The 20,347-nt window shown below is 40.3% G+C and overlaps 1 protein-coding gene across 1 annotated transcript; it reads left to right on the top strand.

Moving 5' to 3' along the window:
• Positions 1–943: 943 nt before the first annotated feature.
• On the top strand, positions 944–18,700 carry dpydb (dihydropyrimidine dehydrogenase b). Its single transcript, XM_069173235.1, has 26 exons — positions 944–1,106; positions 1,714–1,951; positions 5,072–5,182; positions 5,300–5,382; positions 5,894–5,981; positions 6,270–6,431; positions 8,574–8,770; positions 9,014–9,095; positions 9,223–9,310; positions 9,698–9,805; positions 10,088–10,257; positions 11,596–11,806; positions 12,306–12,490; positions 12,899–13,114; positions 13,316–13,480; positions 14,142–14,210; positions 14,316–14,399; positions 15,062–15,182; positions 15,310–15,429; positions 15,666–15,808; positions 16,222–16,276; positions 16,366–16,487; positions 16,663–16,812; positions 16,927–16,989; positions 17,758–17,835; positions 17,943–18,700. Exons 2-26 carry the CDS (start codon positions 1,922–1,924, stop codon positions 18,105–18,107), a joined length of 3,066 nt encoding a protein of 1,021 aa, XP_069029336.1. The 5' UTR covers positions 944–1,106; positions 1,714–1,921; the 3' UTR covers positions 18,108–18,700.
• Positions 18,701–20,347: the final 1,647 nt, after the last annotated feature.

Below are 20,347 nucleotides of genomic sequence, written 5' to 3'. Positions count from 1 at the left end.
AACCGAACTTTTGCCACTTCAATAAACTGGCAACAGATCAGTAACATGATTTGTTATTTAAAAAAAAAAAAAAAAAAAAAAAAAAAAAAAAAGCATCCCGGAGAGGCAGTCGCTTAGCAGTGAAGGTGGGGATAGGTTCATCACTGGATGTGAAAAACTGCATGGGCAAACAGTGCAACAATTTAAGAATAATGTTCCTCAACATAAACTTGTAAAGAATTAGTGGATTTCATCGTCTACGGTTCATAATATCATTAAAAGATTCAGAGAATCTGGAGAAATCTCTGAACACAAGGGACGAGGCTGGAAACCAATATTGGATGGTGGTGATCTTCAGGCCCTCAGGCAGCACTGCATTAAAAACACACTATTCTGGAGTGGAAATCACTGCATGGGCTCAGGAACACTTGTGAAAACCATCGTCTGTGAACACAGTTCATCGCTGCGTCCACAAATGATGTTAAAACTCTCCAAAGAAGAAACCAGATAGAAACATGATCCAGAAACACCGCCGCCTTCTCTGGACCGAGATCATTGAAGATGGACTGAGGTGAAGTGGAAAACTGTCCTGAGGTCTGATGGATGCAAATTTGGAAATTATTTTTGGATGATTAAGCTACTTTTATGAAGTTAATTTTAAATTCGGAACTTTAGCATGTAAAAGAGCACTTTTTTTTTTACAGCTTTACTTTATAGATATTTGCTCAGTAAAGGATCTGAATGTCTCCGCGCTGCTTTCACAGTCGAGCTGCAATCTTCAGGACTTCTGTTGTTGTTGTCAGTAATCGCTGTTTTATTTGCAATAGTTCATAATATGTCTGTTAACTGTCCTGTACTAGATTTAAATTCTGTCTGGATTCAGATAGCTGATGTGAGGAGAATGAAGTGCCCTGAAAGAGGAGGAGAAAAGTGGAGGAGAGTACTTAAGGAAGGAAGGAAGGAGAGAGGGAAAGAGGAAGGCAGGGAGGAAGGGAAGGAGGAAGGAGTTACAAACACATTAACTTTACAACATTATACAGAGGAACCCAACAATTCAACAGTTCACACATGAGCAGTTGTGCTGAATTATCAACAGACTGAGGAGGACAAAGAGCTGCAATGGACGGGTAAACGGGCTTCTATCACTGATCACCTTCCCCCGCAGCTCTGCATGGGGCGTAGTCGGAATGAGCCAGGCCCTCGGCTTCGCTTGAAGACGTGCTAAATGTTAGCTGCGCTGTAAACCTTGATACTGTGGACTGAGAGGAACATGACGTTAGCGTGCTAACGACAGCCAAGCAAGAAATGTGCTGCTTTGATGTTGTCGTGTTTGTATGGAGGTGTCAGTTCACGGAAGAACAAGGTCCAAGAGCAGAACTAACGACCATCTGCGTCTTCTCACTTCGGCGGCGTTAAAGTGAGCGAGCTGTCCGTCAAAGGCAGCAACCAAGATCATTTTACTACGAACCTTGTGTCGAGGGTCAAATCCATGTTGACGTTAGCTGGGAGGAAGGAAGGAGTTAAAAACACATTAACTGTATGTACATGAAAATAAATAAAAGTATGCAGGCCTCCATTCCCCTGGAAGAAGTGGAGTTTGAACCAGACCGTTTACATTTGTCAGTGTTGAACTTCTCCACAGTTCAAATGCACCCAGAGAGTCGCTCACTGGCCAGCTCTGCTGAACTTTGATCCTCGGAGAGTGATAACAGCTCCGTCTGTCCTCATCAACAGGTTAAATGGAGAAAGGACGTGTGGTATGTCTGTTAGGTAGAGGAGTGGGCCTGATGAGGACAGGCAGCTTCCAGGTCCTTCCATCTGGGAGCCGAGCAGTCCCGAACAGTGCTTCCGACCTCTAATCCTCAGAAAACCAACCGGGATCTACAGACAATCTTCACAAAGGATTTGAAGGCTTTTATTGCTGAAGCTGTTCGGAGGCATCATGTTGAGTAAAGACCTTCCAGACATTGAGGTAAATTGTTTTATGTATAACTGCTTGTTGTTTTACCTCTTTTTTCAGCAATATTTACTACTCTTCAGTCGCACGCAAACAACCTTTTCTGATGGGAAACTCCCCTCAAAACATGTATTTATGTATTAATATTGATAATATAGATTGACATTGTACATATCAGCAATGATGTAAGTGATGGGGTTAAACACATTTTCTGAATGAATACTTTATCATACTCATCAACACTTTATGAGACTGTGATCCTATTTGGTGGGAAAGTATCTCTTTTGTTTTTTTGTTGGTACTCAACAGTGTTACAGAGTCTAAATCTGTGGGAAAGAAAACCCTGTGGAGTACATTCACTTTAAATGGGTCCACAGTTCTCATGAGCACAACTTCAGATTTGGGGATTAGCCTCCTCCATTGTAGACAGGACACAAATCTCAGGCCTCACATGAGGCCGCTTCACATGACTGTGCCAGTGTTAGACCGATGAAATGCCTCTGATCTTTTAATTAGGTCAGTGTAACGGCAAAGAGAGAAAATATCCACAATCAAGTCTCACCTCTGTGATCATAGAGCAGCAGAGTCGTTACCTTCACCTCAAGAAACCCCAAAGACCTGAAGACTCATCACAGTTTCCAAGAGGATTTAAAGGAGTAGCTTTTTAAGGGGAATTCCAATAATTTAACACATCAGTTTCTCATTAAAGGAGCACTACTCAGTCTGTGAAACCGTTATACCAGATTTTCTGTGTTCCTGGAGGAAACTTTCTGAAGTGAATAGATCAAAAGATATCTCAGCCTCTGCTGCCTCAGGCTTGTCTGCCCCATGTGTGTCGCCCACCTTCATGAAGTGTAATTTTAAATTGGTGAAGTTGCCCTTTAAGCACTACCAAACACCACTGCTGAAATATGTTGAAATAAATAGCAGCGCATTACTCAAAGGATTTGATATATAGTTTCTGCACATTGCACACAGATGTGTCCCATGCCTTAAAGCATATCAACTGGACAAGGGAGCTAGATTCTACTTCTACGGCACCTTTTAAAGGTCACAAGGTGCTTCACTATAAAACCAGCTTAAAATAAACCGAACAACAGAAAATAAAAACAGAGACGGAAAGTTCCAGCGAGTGAGAGCAGTTGCTTCAAAAGCTCCGTTAGCTTTATCAGGGGTTGTTGCACCTCTCTCCAGGTTCAAACCTAAAAGCTCTGTCACCTTTAGTTTCAAACCTGTAGTTAGGAACAGCAGTCCCCGATCCACATACCTGAGTGTTGTAAGAGTTCACTGGTGCAGTATATGCAGGTGTCAGGACATGCAGAACCCTGACAACCTGGACTGTCAAATGTCAAGAGAGGCAGAAGCTTGGACATGATTAGTGGACAATCGTCTCCTCCAGGGACCAAACTGATACCATCAATCGAGTGCAGTAAGAGTGGACATATCATCAAATATCAGTTATCAAAAGTAAATAAAATATTTATGTCCTGCTCCAAACAAGGTCTCATTGGACCTTTGTGGTTCTCTGTTAATTAGTTGGGATAAGATGCTTTGAAGATGAGCACATTTTAACATGAACATCTTGCTGACAGTAACTTTAAAAGCCGATAGAGTTTATATTCTCTGAGATATACATCAGAACATACAAACTCACTGTCATCATTCCTGTTTCTGGGGACAGACAGTCGATGCAAGCCTTCCTTAAATAACATGTCATTCTGCCAGTGTAACACGTTGCAGCATCAAGCCTTTAAAGGTAAAAGGCCACGTTATGTAGCCTCATGGTCTTATGTAACACGCCATGTTGTACAAGCTGTAGATAAGTGAAGAGTTGTCGGTGTGCACGTGTCGAGATGAGGCAACAGCTTCAATTGTCCTCATTAAAACCATGAAGGAGATTTACAGTGTGTGAAGTTCTGATCTGTCCCCCCACGTGAGCTGCAGGTATAAATAAATATGATAGTACATTGTCCTACAAGAAATAGTTGTTATTTTAAGAGCAAATATAATGAACTAACAATTGCAGTGAGTTTTTTATATCTGTTGACTGGTCAGACCATTAGACCTCTACTTTGGCTAAAGCAGGTGCCAGTCACATCTAGATATTCGAGGTCATGTCAGACTGATGCACTTAAATTTCTAACATTTCATAATTTTCGAGTAAATTTCCCCACTGTGGGATTAATAAAGTCAAATCCATCCATCCATTCAGCCTGTAGTACTCCTTTATGGTAGGATTTAAAATTATTCTCTCTGTACCCGAATTAAAACTTGAAGAACCGTTAAGCAGCCTCTTCGGACAGAATACTGATCAGTATTTCCAGCTGGAATAGAACTATTTAATTTCTTCATCTCTACTATTATTTATTAATGCAACAGGTCATATAACCTCAGTGCATTCACCTGGCAGCTGCAGCATTATCTAATCATCTCAACAACTAAACTTCCTAGAAGGTTTACTGTTTTTACCAGCAAATCTCTCGGTGTGCCGGATAGACAGATAACACTACAAATTAATATCCATTATGATCAGAAAACTTTTGGCTAGTAGATGGACGCAATTTGTAAAAACTACAATAGTAGAATTTAGACAACATTTCATTAACACCCATATTATTACAGTTTTGTTTTCACATTTGTGTGCAAGTACAACACATGAAGAATTGTGAAAATCACAATCTTATACACATGAAAAAAAAAAAATCCATAAACATATCCTTCCAAACAGTTGACAATAAAACCTAACCTTTCCTGTTTTATTTTTCAACAAAATGTTTCATTTTGCCAAAAAAAATATTGTAGTAAGTTGCCTTGCAGTTATTACAATGATTCATGAAACTAAACAACTAGACTAATAATAACATGGACTAGACTGTAAGAGGAGCTGTGGAAGACAATAGTTGCAAAGGGTTTTTTGTGTCATCTAGATAACAAAGTTGTTTTGCTGTTATGTGTGTTTGTTGTGAGAAAACACAAAGAAAGATACACGATATTATTCACTACGAATCTTAAGATAATAAAATTAAAAAAATATTGCAACCACAGCTGTTATTGGCTTCTATAAGTACACACATTTAGTACTAGGCATAGTTATTAAGCCCAGCTAATTCATAAGCACCTCCTTTTTCTTTTCAGAGCATCCTGGCTCTTAATCCCAGGGTGAAGAGTCACGCTCAGATCATGTCTACAGCCAACAAGAAGAAAGAGAAGAAACACTGGAAGAGAAACCCTGAGAGGGGCTGTGATGTAAGACACACACACACACACACACACACACACACACACACACACACAGACAGTCCTTGTTACACCATTCATCTTCTTCACTCTTCCTCTTCCTGATTTCTCCCGACTTTCTTTCAGTCCTGCGTGAAGTTAGAGAACAACTTTGATGATATCAAACACACAACGCTGAGCGAGCGAGGAGCTCTACGAGAGGCACTGAGGTGAACGACTTGCGGTTTTGGTGTTGTTGTTGTTATTATTGTTTTTTGCAGACTACCTCATTTAGCAGGCTGAAGAGTTTAATCATTATCAGACTGATTCTTCACATTTATCTTCACCACCTTTAGAAAAGAAGAAAACAGTGGAGCTCTTCAGGCCTGTAAATAAAAACATGACGACATTGCCTCCTGCAGGCAATGAAAGTTACTGCTACATTTTTTTAGTCGCACATTCAGACAACAGCTACTGAGTGATTTGGCATGACATATATTATTGGATACTGCTATGAAGTGCTGACAAAAGTGTGACATAAATGTACAATATGTTCATGTTCAATAATGCATCATCACTTCTTCACTGCATTAGTCCTTAATATGATGATTTAAATACTTTTGATTTTGGTAAATTGTTGGGGGTGTTGACTCCACACTTGCTGCCATGATATTTGTTGTTACAATTATATTTCATCTAACTTGGTTCAACTGCAAAACAAACTGTAAAATCTGTGTTCAGGTGTCTAAAATGTGCTGATGCTCCCTGTCAGAAGAGCTGCCCGACTAACCTGGACATCAAGACATTTATTACTAGTATCGCCAGTAAGGTAAAATGAAAACGCACACTACTGTAAAAGGACAGCTCTCTGAGGATGACTGAAAATAATTGAAGAAAAACAGCGTTAACAAAGAGAAAATAAATATTTTGAGTGATAGACGATGACATTGGTCCTTTCATTAATGCTTGTCTGTCTGTCTGTCTCTGTGTGTGTGTGTGTGTGTGTGTGTGTGTGTGTGTGTGTGTGTGTGTGTGTGTGTGTGTGTGTGTGTATGTGTGTGTGTGTGTGTGTGTGTGTGTGTGTGTGTGTGTGTGTGTGTGTGTGTGTGTGTGACAGAACTACTATGGAGCAGCACGAGCCATCCTGTCTGACAACCCCCTGGGCCTGACCTGTGGTATGGTCTGTCCCACGTCCGAGCTGTGTGTTGGAGGCTGCAATCTGTATGCTTCAGAGGAAGGACCCATCAACATCGGAGGATTGCAGCAGTTTGCTACCGAGGTACGAACGTCATCTGTATATCAGTTAAAAACTGATTTACCATAAAGTAATGAGTTACAGGTAGCTCTAGGTCGGCCAACATCATTTAATGTATACGCAAATGTATGTGTTTATTCTTCTTAGTAAATGTTTTTGAGGGCCCAAAATACTTTTTCATAGCCTTATCATGCACAGATATTGAATATCATGTAAAGATAACAAATGTCACACAATATAATGAATCATATACTGTCTTTAAAACTGTGTATTCTTCATAGGTTATCTTAGAATAACAGTAAAACTTGGATAAAATATTGAAATAATTATTTAGTTTACATGAAGTCAGACTGTGTAACTTTTGAAAGAAGAAAAAACACATTAATTCTGTTGCAAGAGAGTGAATCACATCCAGATTTGATTTTTATTTTCTGATCCAGCCTTACTTAGTCTGGAAGGACCACCAGAGCCACCTTTCCTCTGCCAAACAAACCTCCTCTCAACTCTACTCACTTTTGGTACCAGGAACATTTCTGCATTTTGTATTCCACTGCAGATAGCCCCCCCACCTTAACCCTTACAACCTGATGATGCAAACTCACTCCTCTTCTTCTCGGTTGAATTGCGCAGATGTAACACATATCCTCTGAAACTGAAAGACTTGAGCTTTCCAGAAAACTCGGTGCCTCGTCTGCTTGACGAAGCGTTTCAGAGATAATCAAAGTTGAAGTTGCATCATCGTTACATTCTGCATGAAACGTGCGTCCATCTCCACACCTGCTGCTCTTGATTGAATAATTCCCAAAGTCCCGATAGCTTCACGATGTTCTGTATATTAAAATAAACAGCAGAACCCACCCTTTCCGGTGATAGGGCTGACATTACATCCCACTTTGTATGAAAAAAATTAAATAATTATAATGTATTTCTTTGCCTACACTACAGCCGAGTTATTGGCACACATCACAGGGCCGTATGTCCTGAGTGTGAGTCCCTGGTTTGGCCACCCGGAGTCATTCATGACATTCATTTTCCAACAGGCACGAAGAACATATTTTTTTCAAATTGCTGAGTCATACAGTGTCCCACAAACATGATTCAGATATTATCAGATTCTAGATAATCTCCTCCATACAACTATAAAAAGTTATCTCTACTGACAATATGTTCTGGTGAGACGTAAAAACATAATTTCATAAGACAACATTATTTTTTTCTCTGATATAAAGGCTAACATTTAAGACTTTTTTTCAGGTATTTTCAAAGTAAATAATGATATATCTGGATAGCCTAGACTGTCCTGAAAAAAGGGAGATATAGCATGAGTGGTTCGCCCCAAAAAAGACCGAAATATGAGCTTAAATGCGAAGGTAGTGAAATCACCCTGAAATTAGCCTAAGGTTCATAGTGTTAATGCAGTGCCATTGCTATAGCGACTTGCTACAACACCGCATTAAACTATAGTGAAGTCCTCTTCAACACGACATACGGTCGCTGGATTCTTTCATCAGGAACCAAACATCTGCACCTGCTCAACTGACCGCCGTGGTCGTGCAGGTCACCGTTAATCGAGTAGTTCAGTGAGTAAAAACAAAATGCTACTACTTTAGTGGCTCGCTAGTTAACTGCTGCAGGTTTGTGCTGGATGTCCCGAATCACTCACACAGTGACACAGTGACTGTGATAATTCTGTTTGCCCAATCAGTGGTCCGCAGTGTTTTTAAGTCAACTTGAGTTTCAGCTCAGATCGCACAGAGCCTCGACGGAGGTTTTGGATTCCAACAGTAGTTCTGGGTATTATCCACAACTTTTGCCCAATAGAAACCTAGAAAAAGGGAGCAGAGTAGAGCTCAGCCAGTACCAGCAGTGGAAAATTAGTTTAACTAATGGTGACTAATGTTCACATATGTTAGCACACTCCAGATAGATTTAACTATCGAGTCAGTTTACTGAATTTCTTCCCGAGTTCATTTTTGAACCTTTCACATTTACCAGTTTGACCATATCACCTGAACACCTGAAGGCCAACTTCAATTTTTTTTTAACAACATTGCACTTCTTCAGCATTAAAGCTGTCAGCAAGTGGTATTTTGTGTGTGTGTGTGTGTGTGTGTGTGTGTGTGTGTGTGTGTGTGTGTGTGTGTGTGTGTGTGTTTTTCTCCTCAGGTGTTCAGTAAAATGGGCATTGCTCAAATCAGGAATCCTGAACTCCCACCAGCCAATGAGATGCCAGAGTCCTTCCACACCCCAATCGCTCTGATTGGCTGCGGCCCTGCGTCAGTCAGTTGTGCGTCTTTCCTGGCCCGTCTTGGATATGACAATATTACCATATTTGAGAAACAGAAGTACACCGGCGGGCTAAGGTATCCTGTTTTCATCATCATACTGGGATGTCAAAGATTGTGAATTATATTTGATTAAATTGTATGCTGTATTATTGAAACCCTTTTATTTAGAAATTCATTGGCACTGATGAAAGAGTGGTGGATCATGGTCCGAAATGAATTTGCATAGTAGAAAATCAAGATGTCTGGAGCAGAGATTTATGAGGCAAAGTCAAAGAAGGAAGAAGGGAAGAAAAAAAAAATCTTCTTTCCTTCATGCAGCACAGCAGAAATCCCTCAGTTCCGACTTCCTTATGAGGTTGTCCAGTTTGAAATCGGCCTGATGAAGGACCTGGGAGTCAAGGTATTAACTTTAGCTTCTTATCACACAGTCACACACATTTTTTAAATAGTGTGAGTAGTGTCCACAATGTTAAACACTGTAATACATGATGCACAGTTCTATTACAGTGTGTGTGTGGTGTGTGCAGGTGGTGTGTGACAAGGGTTTAGGTGTTAATGGAATGACTCTGACGTCCCTGAAGGAGGCGGGGTTTAAGGCCATCTTCATTGGGATCGGTGAGGTTCAATTTTCAAGTGTTAAAAAGTTGATTCAGTTTAGTTTAACACCTTTGATTTCATTTTTAACAGTCCTAGACATACTGTTTACTTTATACAATATTTTATAATATACTTTATACCATGTGTTATATGTCTCCTTTTCTTGTTATAATGCGAGCATGGTTTCATATAGTAAATGTGTGTGAGCCTTCAGTTTTTAAATACATGTACAGTATATTCATTTTTATAAAGTTTTAATGGTTTGAATAATGTTTGAATTACATCAATAATCAAATACATTTTTAATGCCCTTTTGTTTCCCCCAATCGTGTGTGTGTGTGTGTGTGTGTGTGTGTGTGTGTGTGTGTGTGTGTGTGTGTGTGTGTGTGTGTTGTGAGACTCCAGGTCTCCCTCAGGCCAACAGAGCTAAAATCTTCCAGGGTTTGACTGTGGAACAAGGCTTCTATACTTCCAAGGACTTCCTGCCCATAGTGGCCTCTGCCAGCAAGAAGGGTACTGAAGGATAAATCACTATTAAGGAAGGGGGAAGGGAGGAGGGTTGATAATGCAGTTTATTAGCATCTTGCTTATGAATTCAAGTTTTCAGTTTTCATCTACAAGGTGAATCCCACCAAATTTCTCTAAAAAGAGGGAGCATTTGGAAATATCCAAATCGTCTTTGTTTGTCCTGCAGTTCAAATACAAAAAATGTTTCAGTGGTGAGAAGTTTCGTATGTAAATCATTACTTATTCAGATCCAATGTGACATCCCGGTGTCTGTGTCACTCTGTCCAGGCATGTGTCAGTGTCGTTCTTCGCTGCCAGAGTTACGGGGAGTCGTGATAGTTCTGGGGGCCGGTGACACCGCGTTCGACTGTGCCACCTCAGCTCTCCGCTGTGGCGCCAAGAGAGTGTACGTGTGCTTCAGGAAGGGATTCACCAACATCAGAGCTGTTCCTGAGGAGGTATGATGGCGGGCAGGTGTATGAACACAGGCAGGATGAAGACAGATGCATGAATGGATCAGGACATCTTTTTTTAGTTGTTTTTTTGTTTTGTTTTACCCTCAACATTTGCCGATGCAAAATAAATAAACTAATTAAAAAACATTGATGACAATAATACCACAAGATAAAAATACTAAATTCAAATAAAATCTTTTAGAGGGGTAAAGGGGACTTACAAAGAAGTAATAGACCGTAAGCACAAAAACTAGTGCAATCATGTTTTACTGCCTCAAAGTAAAGTCTACTGTACAATCAAAGCACTCCAAAAATCCTCCACCCCTATATTACATAACACTTCCACCCCAATGATTTTAGAAATTATTCCAGCAAAGGGAGCCAGAAACGTAGACTAGAACTCAGCCAGGTTTGTGCAGAGCAGACTAGTTTTAATCAGGTTAAATTTAGCCGGGTGTCAAAGTAAAGGTGTCATCAATATAGAAATCACAAAAATATTTTAGCCTCCCCCCCTCTATTCCACTGCCCAACATTTAACTTTAGAGGTAAGAATAAATTATTATTAAAAATAGCAGAAAAAAAAAAGGAATTCTAAAATTTAAAGTGTTGACAGAAATGTGTCCACATTTGCAGTGCAGAATTAACAAAGGCGTCAGAGGTATGTTAGTACAGGGGTCACGATAAAGGAGCCCAAACAAGAACACGTCATCTTCCACATGGCACCAGCTCACGTCTGGATGATGGAGCTGAAGAATGATCTTTTGAATGTTTGCTGCCCAATAATATAAAATAGGCAGATTTATTTTTTTATTAGTTTAATGTTTAATGCACTAAAATCAAGTTTTCAATTAAATTAAATTAAATTACATTTTATTTATATCGCGCCAAATCACAACATAGGTTATTTCATGGCACTTAACACATTAAAGTCTTTACAGCAGAACTTTACAACATAATACAGAGAAACCCAACAATTCAACAATTCCCACATAAGCTAGGAGGGAAAAAACTCCTCTTTAAGGGAGAAAAACCTCCAACAGAGGGAAGAAAAGAAGCTCAGCATGTAACGAGGTCCCCCAGCAGCGTCGGCCTATAACAGCATAACTAAGGGTTGGTTCAGGTCTACCTGAGCCAGCCCTAACTATAGGCTTTATCAAGAAGGAACGTTTTGAGTCTAATCTTAAAGCTAGAGAGGGTTTCTGCCCCTCCAACACAAACTGGGAGCTGGTTCCACAGGGGAGGAGCCTGAAAACTGAAACTCCGCCTCCCATTTTACTTCTGTAAACTCTAGGAACCACAAGCAGGCCAGCGTTTCACCTTTCTGTTTTTTTGTTCCGTCAGATGGAGTTGGCGAAAGAGGAGCAGTGCGAGTTCCTGCCCTTCCTGTCCCCTCGTGAGGTCATCACGAAGAACGAGCGGATTGCCGGGTTACAATTCTGTCGCACCGAGCAGACAGAGGACGGTGATTGGCTGGAAGATGAGGAGCAAATCGTCAGGTTAAAGGCTGATTACATCATCAGTGCTTTTGGTTCCATGCTGAGCGAGCCGCAAGGTAATAAAGCAGTCAGCTAAGTAACACACTGACAGACTTTTTTTCTTTGCCCTCAACTAAAAGAAAGATATGAAAAAAAAAAAAAAAAACAAGAATTGTTTGTAAAACTTTGAGAGCTGTGTCTTTGTTTTTGTTGTTGTTCATTTTTGATTGTTGTTTTTTTTCTTATTTTCTAATTTTAGTATATTTTACTTTGCATGATTTACATTCTATTATGATTTTTTTACAATGCCAATTGAAAAATTGGGTATTTTGTTATCTAGACAGCTTGCTATGAATTCTGAAGTATGAAGTAATGTTTAATGTATATTTGAAATCACAACAAAATTGAATCTTCAACCTTTTCAGGTTCGTAGATGTTTTTACAGATCGATATAGTTGCTGAATGCAGACATGAATGGGACAATGACATGTTTTTATACGTTAACCTTATTTGTGTGTGTGTGTGTGTGTGTGTGTGTGTGTGTGTGTGTGTGTGTGTGTGTGTGTGTGTGTGTAGTGACTGAAGCCATGGCTCCTGTGAAGCTGAACCGCTGGGGTACACCCGACGTGAACACGGACACGATGCAGACCAGTGAGCCCTGGGTGTTCGCAGGCGGAGACATCGCAGGTTTGGCAAACACCACGGTGGAGTCGGTGAATGACGGCAAACAGGCCTCGTGGCATCTTCACAGATACATTCAGGTAAATCTGAAATCTAAACCTCTTATCTACACATCCGCTGGATTATTCAAATCCAGAGCTCTGAACCGATCTGGTTCAGTGTTCATTCAACACTTCATTCTTAAGGCAATCACCTGAAAATCCTTCATTCTCATATTTACTCCTACAAACTTCATCATATTTGCTTCTTGTTGGATTTTTCTGCCAAAACATTCATGAATGTAATGAAATGTTCAGAGCCTTGATGTCGAATGCATCACGCCATGAACAGACTGATATTTACTCTGAGTACCAACACATTAACTAATAATGGGAGAAAGACTCAGATCCACAAGTGGATCATGATGTGTTAAAAGTCAGGCATGACTCCATTAAATGTGACATTAGTGATGTAATTAAACACGAGTCCCGTCTCCCTTCCTTTTGTAGTCCCTGCATGGACAGACGGTGGACCTGGCTCCGAAGCTGCCGCTGTTCTACAGCGCTATAGATCAGGTGGACATCAGCGTTGAGGTTTGTGGAATCAAGTTTCCGAACCCATTTGGCCTGGCCTCTGCTCCCCCCACCACCAGCACAGCCATGATCAGGAGAGCCTTTGAGCAGGGATGGGGCTTCGCTCTGACCAAGACGTTCGGGCTGGATAAGGTACCGGGCAAACACACAGAGTCACACACTCTGCAAAAATATGGAGTTTCTGTATTTAAAAGTGCATTTTACAAAAACCTCTGTGATTTAAAGAAAGTGCAGTAAAAACATGAGCTCTTTAGGTTCTGATAGATTTCACCTGAGTAAACCCTGAAAATAAAGGTGACCACCTGAATGACTTCTATAAATGTGTCTGTGCAGGACCTGGTTACCAACGTGTCTCCTCGTATTGTGCGTGGTACCACCTCGGGTCATGTGTATGGACCGGGTCAGGGCTCCTTCCTCAACATTGAGCTCATCAGTGAGAAGACAGCAGCCTACTGGTGTCAGTCAGTCGCCGAACTGAAGAGGGACTTCCCCGACAATGTAAGTGTCACGTCAGGTCACGTCAGGTCACGCTACGTCACATCAGGTCACGTCAGGTCACGCCACGTCACATCAGGTCACGTCAGGTCACGCCATGTCACGCCATGTCACTTCAGGTCACGTCAGGTCACATCAGATCACTTCAGGTCACGTCAGGTCACGTCAGGTCACATCAGGTCACTTCAGGTCACGTCAGGTCACATCAGTTCACGTCACATCCTTTATTCATATGATTTTTTGACACTTTTTTTATTCAAATCTTCTTGGTCTTTATTTTATTTGTCATATTTGCCTTTATTTCCTTTTTATATAATTTATGTTTTCTGTTATATTTTAATTTGATTTCATGTTTTTTTTATTTTTTAGGTCATCTATATGTTGCTCCAGGGTCTCTTTGTGTTTTGTTTTTAGTAATGATGATTATTAACCACCACACAAACTCTTCTGAGCGTAATAAAAGCTTTTTGGACTGTTTGTTTGGGGGTTAGATGTGCAGTCTCCACTACAAACACTAACAGTTAGTTTTGTCTGTCTATACCTCCGTAATGAGATGCATCATCACGCAGGTCTTAATGTTGTCATTGTGTCTAGAATGTCATGTGATGGATGGAAGAATGAACCAGTATGTTTTAAATGCAAAGTTTCTCTGTCTGTCCTTCAGGTGGTGATTTCTAGTATAATGTGTAGTTACAACAAGGAAGACTGGACAGAACTGGCCAAGATGGCCGAGGTGAGAAAAAACACATGCCTGTAGATTAACCATGAAAACTTACTGAATCTACACAGTATAACGATGGTGTAATTATTACATAATGATATAAATGTGTGTGTTCAGGCATCAGGAGCGGATGCGTTGGAGTTGAACCTGTCTTGTCCTCATGGGATGGGAGAGAGAGGCATGGGACTGGCCTGTGGACAGGTACACAAACAACTGAAAGTCTTTTACGGATAACTCTTTTTTAATTAGTTGCACATAAGCCGCTTTCTTGTAGCCTGTTTTCATCAGACACAAATTCACTGCATGAAAATATGGGTTGCATCCTTCTGGGTGTAGACCTCAGATTGATTTTGAAAGTATTGAAGCAGCTTTTAAACAATCAGCATTGACCACCATATTACATATGTTGTGCTCTGAGCCCCAATGTGAGCAGAGTGCAACGACATGTTGATAGATGACAACTGCATACTTTAAAAAACAAGAAAAGAGTTTGGCATTGTTCTTGCTTTGGCTTCAATTCCTCGATATTTGCTAAAATTGAAAAAACTGTTAATAATGCTTAATCCAGCTCCACCATCGCAGCCATTGTTGGAACAAATTTTTCAAAGTGAATGACCTCACCACCATCACGCTTACAGCCCTCATGGGGGCTGGACGAACCTTCATGTGAACAGGGGTTCCAGACTTTAATAACAGGAAAAACTAAAGCAGCGAGCAGTATGTGGGCGGAGCTAGGCAAAAGAACAAATATTATAAATGATTTTGATACAGCACACATTTACCAAACGCACAACTGAAACTTCATGTAACAACCAACAACCGTTTGAAAAGTTTAACTGTTTGTGTATTTGTTGTGTCATTAGGACCCTGTGTTGGTGCGTAACATCTGTCGCTGGGTGCGTGCAGCCGTTTCCATTCCTTTCTTTGCCAAACTGACACCAAATGTTACCAATATTGTCGACATCGCCAAGGCCTCCCATGAAGGTAGCCACACTTCGTTTCTTCCTCATACTGTTTTATCATTTTACATTGCTTAATACAAATCATTTAAGATTGTCAATGCCATGAATGTTTATCAGTTTGTGTTTGTAATTGTTGTGTTGTGCTGCAGGCGGAGCAGATGGAGTCACGGCCACCAACACGGTCTCAGGCATGATGGGACTGAAGGCCGACGGCTCTCCCTGGCCGAGTGTTGGGATGGGAAAACGCACCACGTATGGAGGGGTTTCTGGTAGGTCTATACTTCACAAACACGACAGGTGCTTGGCTATTTTTGTCAATATTGAAGTACTATATTTTATAAGCTTTGCATATATTTTGTATGTAAAAGTCTAAATTTGCTAAAGTGTAACTGCAGCTGTCAGATAAACAGTAGTAGTGCAATATGTCCTTGTGAAGTATTGTAGAGTTGAAGTGTAAAGTTACAAGAAAAGAAAGGATGCATTTACTTATTGATAATGTGTGCAGGTAATGCCATCAGACCCATCACTCTCAGAGCAGTTTCAGCCATCGGCAAAGCCATTCCTGGTTTTCCTGTTCTGGCCACTGGAGGAATCGACTCTGCAGAGACTGGACTTCAGTTTCTTCATGCCGGGGCTTCAGTTTTACAGGTGATAACACAGTTACTGTTACTGGTTTTGTTGTTAAAATAAATTATAAAATTCTTGACCACATCTTTGTAAATCTAAAAGAAACTCTTTAAAATCCTGATCGACTGAATGTGTTAATGTGATGGAGACTGTCCCGCTGCACTTGATCTCATGCAAACCAAAGCAAACCATTTCCTCTGGATAATAATTAAGTTGAATCATAGAAACTGAGGTTGTAAACAGTTTCCTACACCTGAGTCATTTTTAACAAAATAAAAGCTGTTAAATATTAGTAATATTTGTAATTAAGTCAAATGTAATTCCTGTGTCTTTTGGATCGAAGCCATAATTATGACTGAAAAGCATCTGTATTTGTGGGTGCCTCAGAATTAACATTAAAGACCTGTCTGTCTCATTGTGTCTGATCACCACAGGTCTGCAGCGCTGTTCAGAACCAGGACTTCACAGTGATTGAGGATTACTGTGTGGGTATGTAACTCTGCTTTACTTATTTTGTCCTGCTGAGATGTTTGAATTATATGATTATACCATCACGGTGTAATTACGTTTGTGTTCAGGCCTGAAGGCTTTGTTGTACCTGAAGAGCCTGGAGCTGCAGGACTGGGACGGTCAGTCTCCTCCGACAGAGAGACATCAGAGAGGAAAACCAATTCCCAGGCTGGAGGACCTGGTCGGACAGGTACAGTTATTAAAAACCAGGAAAGCTGTGACTGCAGTTATTGTGGCTTCTGTTATTAGCAGAAGGAAACTGGAGTGAACTGTTTCATCACTCTTCTACTCTTACTGAAAACACTGGCACAATCATTTAGTTAAGTGGTTAACCAATGTTTTCCATTGCGTGTGCGTGTGCGTAGAGCCTCCCTAGCTTCGGTCCATATCTCCAGCAGAAGACAGAAGCTCTCGCGAAGTACAAGAAACAACTCAGAGACGGTGGTGAAAACGATGTGGTGGAAAACAACATCAGCCGAGTCAGCACGAACAAGAAACCCGTTCCTGCTGTCAAGGTGTGACACACACACACACACACACACACACACAGTACACACACTCACTACTTCCTGTGATGCATTCAGCTCTGTTTTGTGCTCCATGTGTGTGGCGACGTGTTGTGTTCACAGGATGTGATAGGCAGAGCGCTGCGCTACATCGGAGCGTACCAGGAACTGGACAACATGGAGCAGGTACATGCTGTTCACTCACATATTGTAGTCAGAGTGTTTTCTGAGGATTATAGAGTTACATTTGAAGTGAGATGAATTAATAAAGGGCCAAAGATCTCAGGAGCAATCGCTATTTGTGACATTCTTATTTTTCAAATGTGTTTTATTGAGCCAGAGAACCAAATACAAATAGAATAACATTCACAGTGCTCATTTTCATTTATATGCAAAAAAATGAAAACAAACAAACAAAAAGCAGCAACAGCCAAAAAGTAGAACTGAAATCTTGCATTATTTATCTTAACAGAAGCAAAATAGGTGCTACAACAGGAATAACCTGTGTACACATAACGGATATATCAGATGTGAAGAAAGTCTTCATGTGAGTCTAAGTCATTCCCACATTCAGACAGTGAGAAATACATTTTTGTTGGGCACTAGTGAGTTTTCTTGATGCTGCAAACACCTTGAGAATAATTAATAAAGGTTCTGGTTCCAGTAGTTTATTAATCATTTCTGAGATACGGTTGAAAATATCAATCCAAAATGAAGTGACTTTGGGGCATGATACATGCATGAAGCTATGAACGAGAGTTGCCTCAGAGGAACTGCATTTGTCACGTGGTGACATTCTTGACTGCAGGTTTTCTTCTCATATTAATTGCATAAGAATGTGTGGGCTTACAGTCATTTTTGTTGAAGCAAAAAGTAGTAAAACATATGTTTATTCCTATAAAAGATCATCAATAATTACTTTTAACAGAAAATGTATATCTTCTGTGTTCACAGGTCCAGGCTCTGATAGATGAAGAGATGTGTATCAACTGTGGTAAATGTTACATGACCTGCAATGACTCTGGATACCAGGTATGTCTATTATAATTATGTCTTTACTCCAGCACTGATTTTAAAAACGGGTCTTTCAGGTTGATCCGTCTCAGTCCTGTAAACTGAGTCTCTCACCATCCCTCCAGGCTATAACGTTCAACCCAGAAACCCACCTTCCCTTCGTGACCGACAGCTGTACAGGCTGCACTCTGTGCCTCAGCGTCTGTCCAATCATTGACTGCATCAACATGGTTACCAGGACAACGCCCTATGAACCCAAGAGGGGTGTACCCATCAGTCCCGTCTGCTAAAATGAAAGACCCACCAAAGCGTTCTACTTACTTAATAATGGAGATCAGATATTGTGAAGTGTGGTTCGGTCGACTGCTGTAAACATTGTGTCGCAACAATGCAAAAGTGATAAAACATTTACATCCAACATTTTGGCTTCTTAATAGAGAAGTATGGGTGGCGTGGTGGATTAATGGGAAATATAATTTTGATTTGAAATAGTTGTGGAGAAAGAGGCAGACAACCTCACAGTAATAGTGTAATCTGTCAGTAATTTCACTCTGATTTAAATTTAGTTGGTGAATGTGGATTTGGTTTTGTTGTTATCTCCTTGTAAACATTATTTTAAATCAAAAGGACATTTTCTGTCATTTAAATCTATTCATGTAAAAGGAAATGTAACCCTGCTATGGTTGATGATTTATATAAAGCCTTTTTGATGCAGCACACCATCTGTACACCGGAGCTCAAACTAACAGGAGTCCCGTGGTGTAAACACACAAACAGGAGCAGGACATGTCTTCACTAAAAACTACTTGCATCCCAATGGAAGTATTACCAGCAAAATGTATGTCAGGTATTAAAAGTAAATCATCATGCAAAATGTAACAAATTATTGTATTATTCAATTCAGCATTATTTATACGGCGCCAAATCACAACACAAAGTGCTGAACATGGTGAAGTCCTTACAAGAGAACTTTACAACATTATACAGAGGAACCCAACAATTCAACAGTTCACACATGAGCAGTTGAGAGGAGAAAACTCCCCTATAACAGGAAGAAAAACCTCTAACAGTACCAGACCCAGAGGTGGGCGGCAGTTGGGGTGAGAGGAGAGCAGAGAGAGAAAAGAGCAGCATAGCGATCCAGTGTTGGTGGGGCCTGTAATCACAGAGCAGAGAGGACAGGAGCATCTGCAAAAGAAAGCACAGAAACTACGTGAGTGAGGGGAGCTGTATGGAAAGGCAACAAACAATAAGCAAAAATTATTGTAGAGAGAAAGCATGAATTTAATGAGATGGAATGTAAGTGACAGAGAGAGTGACAGAGAGAGTGAGGAGAGGAGCACCGTGCATCCTGGAGGGAGACTCGGCAGCCTCGGCCTGCTATTATCCCTCCAGTACACCTGTTCAATAGCTTTAAGCATTATTACTTAATACTGCTACTTTATATTTACAGTCCGCTACATCTGTCTGACAGGTAAAGGGACTAGGTACGTTGCAGAAATACAAGTACACAACAAAACACAACTGTATTGTTGCATCATACAAAAATCTGAATCTGCAAAGTCACTAATTAATTCTCTGAGAAGTGCTGTAAAAGATTAGAAAGTAGCTCCAAATACTGTTTATTACAAGCCAAGTGAAGAGCGAGTGTTGCAGGAGAATGAGACACAACACGTGCAACTTCAGTCATTCCATGTCAAGATTTCAATTCACCCACATTTTATTACTTGTGTCTACAAATGCACTAATTTAACTTTTTGGTTAATTTTCTGAGTTTTTCATCAAAGTAAGAATAAGGATGTAAGTTTGTCTGCCTGCCTAACACACCGCTGATCACAAATATCTGTCTCGGGCAGCGGTTTTCATCCTGCAGCATCTATATTTTAAGGCATTGTCTGCTCTCAGTCAGCTTTATTCTCCAGGCATGTCAGAATTCCTTCGAAGTCTTCACTACATATAATCATATGAGTCTGGACAGACATGGATATAAACTGCAACTTGACTGGTTGGCAAAGGCAGACAACTGTTCCTTATGCATTAATGTGTGAGCATCACTAGGCTAACACAAGCTTTGAACTGCTTTGTGTTGGGTTGTAATTGATGATACATTTTATTTGCTGATTATTTTTTGTTTGATGGATTAATTGTTCGGTCAGTCAAAATCATCTGAAATGAGAGTCACAATATAAGCCCAAATTTACAACTTTCTAGACATGAACGGGCATCGAAGATTTTAATTAAAATTTAGCAAATGTTTCAAAATAAAGTTGGTCGTTGGTGAGAAGGAGGGAAGGAAATAGAAAAGAGGAGACAATCATGACCAGATAATCTGATCTGTACACTTCTTAGGAGATTATCCCACCGGGTTTTATGATCATTGTAAGGCATCAGAAACTTTGGAGCTTGTACTAGTTTATTGCAGGAAATGCATAAACATTCTTGAAGAAATTTTATTATAAGGGCAAACAAAAACAGGAGTAAAGAGGGATACTGAAGTGTGAAAGGAGGCAGGCAGTAGATGCTTCCAAAT

This window comes from Embiotoca jacksoni, unplaced genomic scaffold (assembly GCF_022577435.1).
Source record: "Embiotoca jacksoni isolate LCO1_2020_lvr unplaced genomic scaffold, fEmbJac1.0.p SCAF_59, whole genome shotgun sequence".
In the NCBI taxonomy this organism is placed as follows: Eukaryota; Metazoa; Chordata; class Actinopteri; family Embiotocidae; genus Embiotoca; species Embiotoca jacksoni.
Note: the sequence above shows the minus strand (reverse complement) of the source record. Positions and strands in the feature narration are given on the sequence as shown.

Bases quoted from the DNA above. Each gene is read 5' to 3' on its own strand.
- dpydb (XM_069173235.1), top strand. From the start codon at position 1,922: ATGTTGAGTAAAGACCTTCCAGACATTGAG. The intron at 1,952-5,071 runs GTAAATTGTTTT...TTTTCTTTTCAG, and splicing joins AAGACCTTCCAGACATTGAG to AGCATCCTGGCTCTTAATCC. The intron at 17,836-17,942 runs GTATGTCTATTA...CCATCCCTCCAG, and splicing joins GCAATGACTCTGGATACCAG to GCTATAACGTTCAACCCAGA.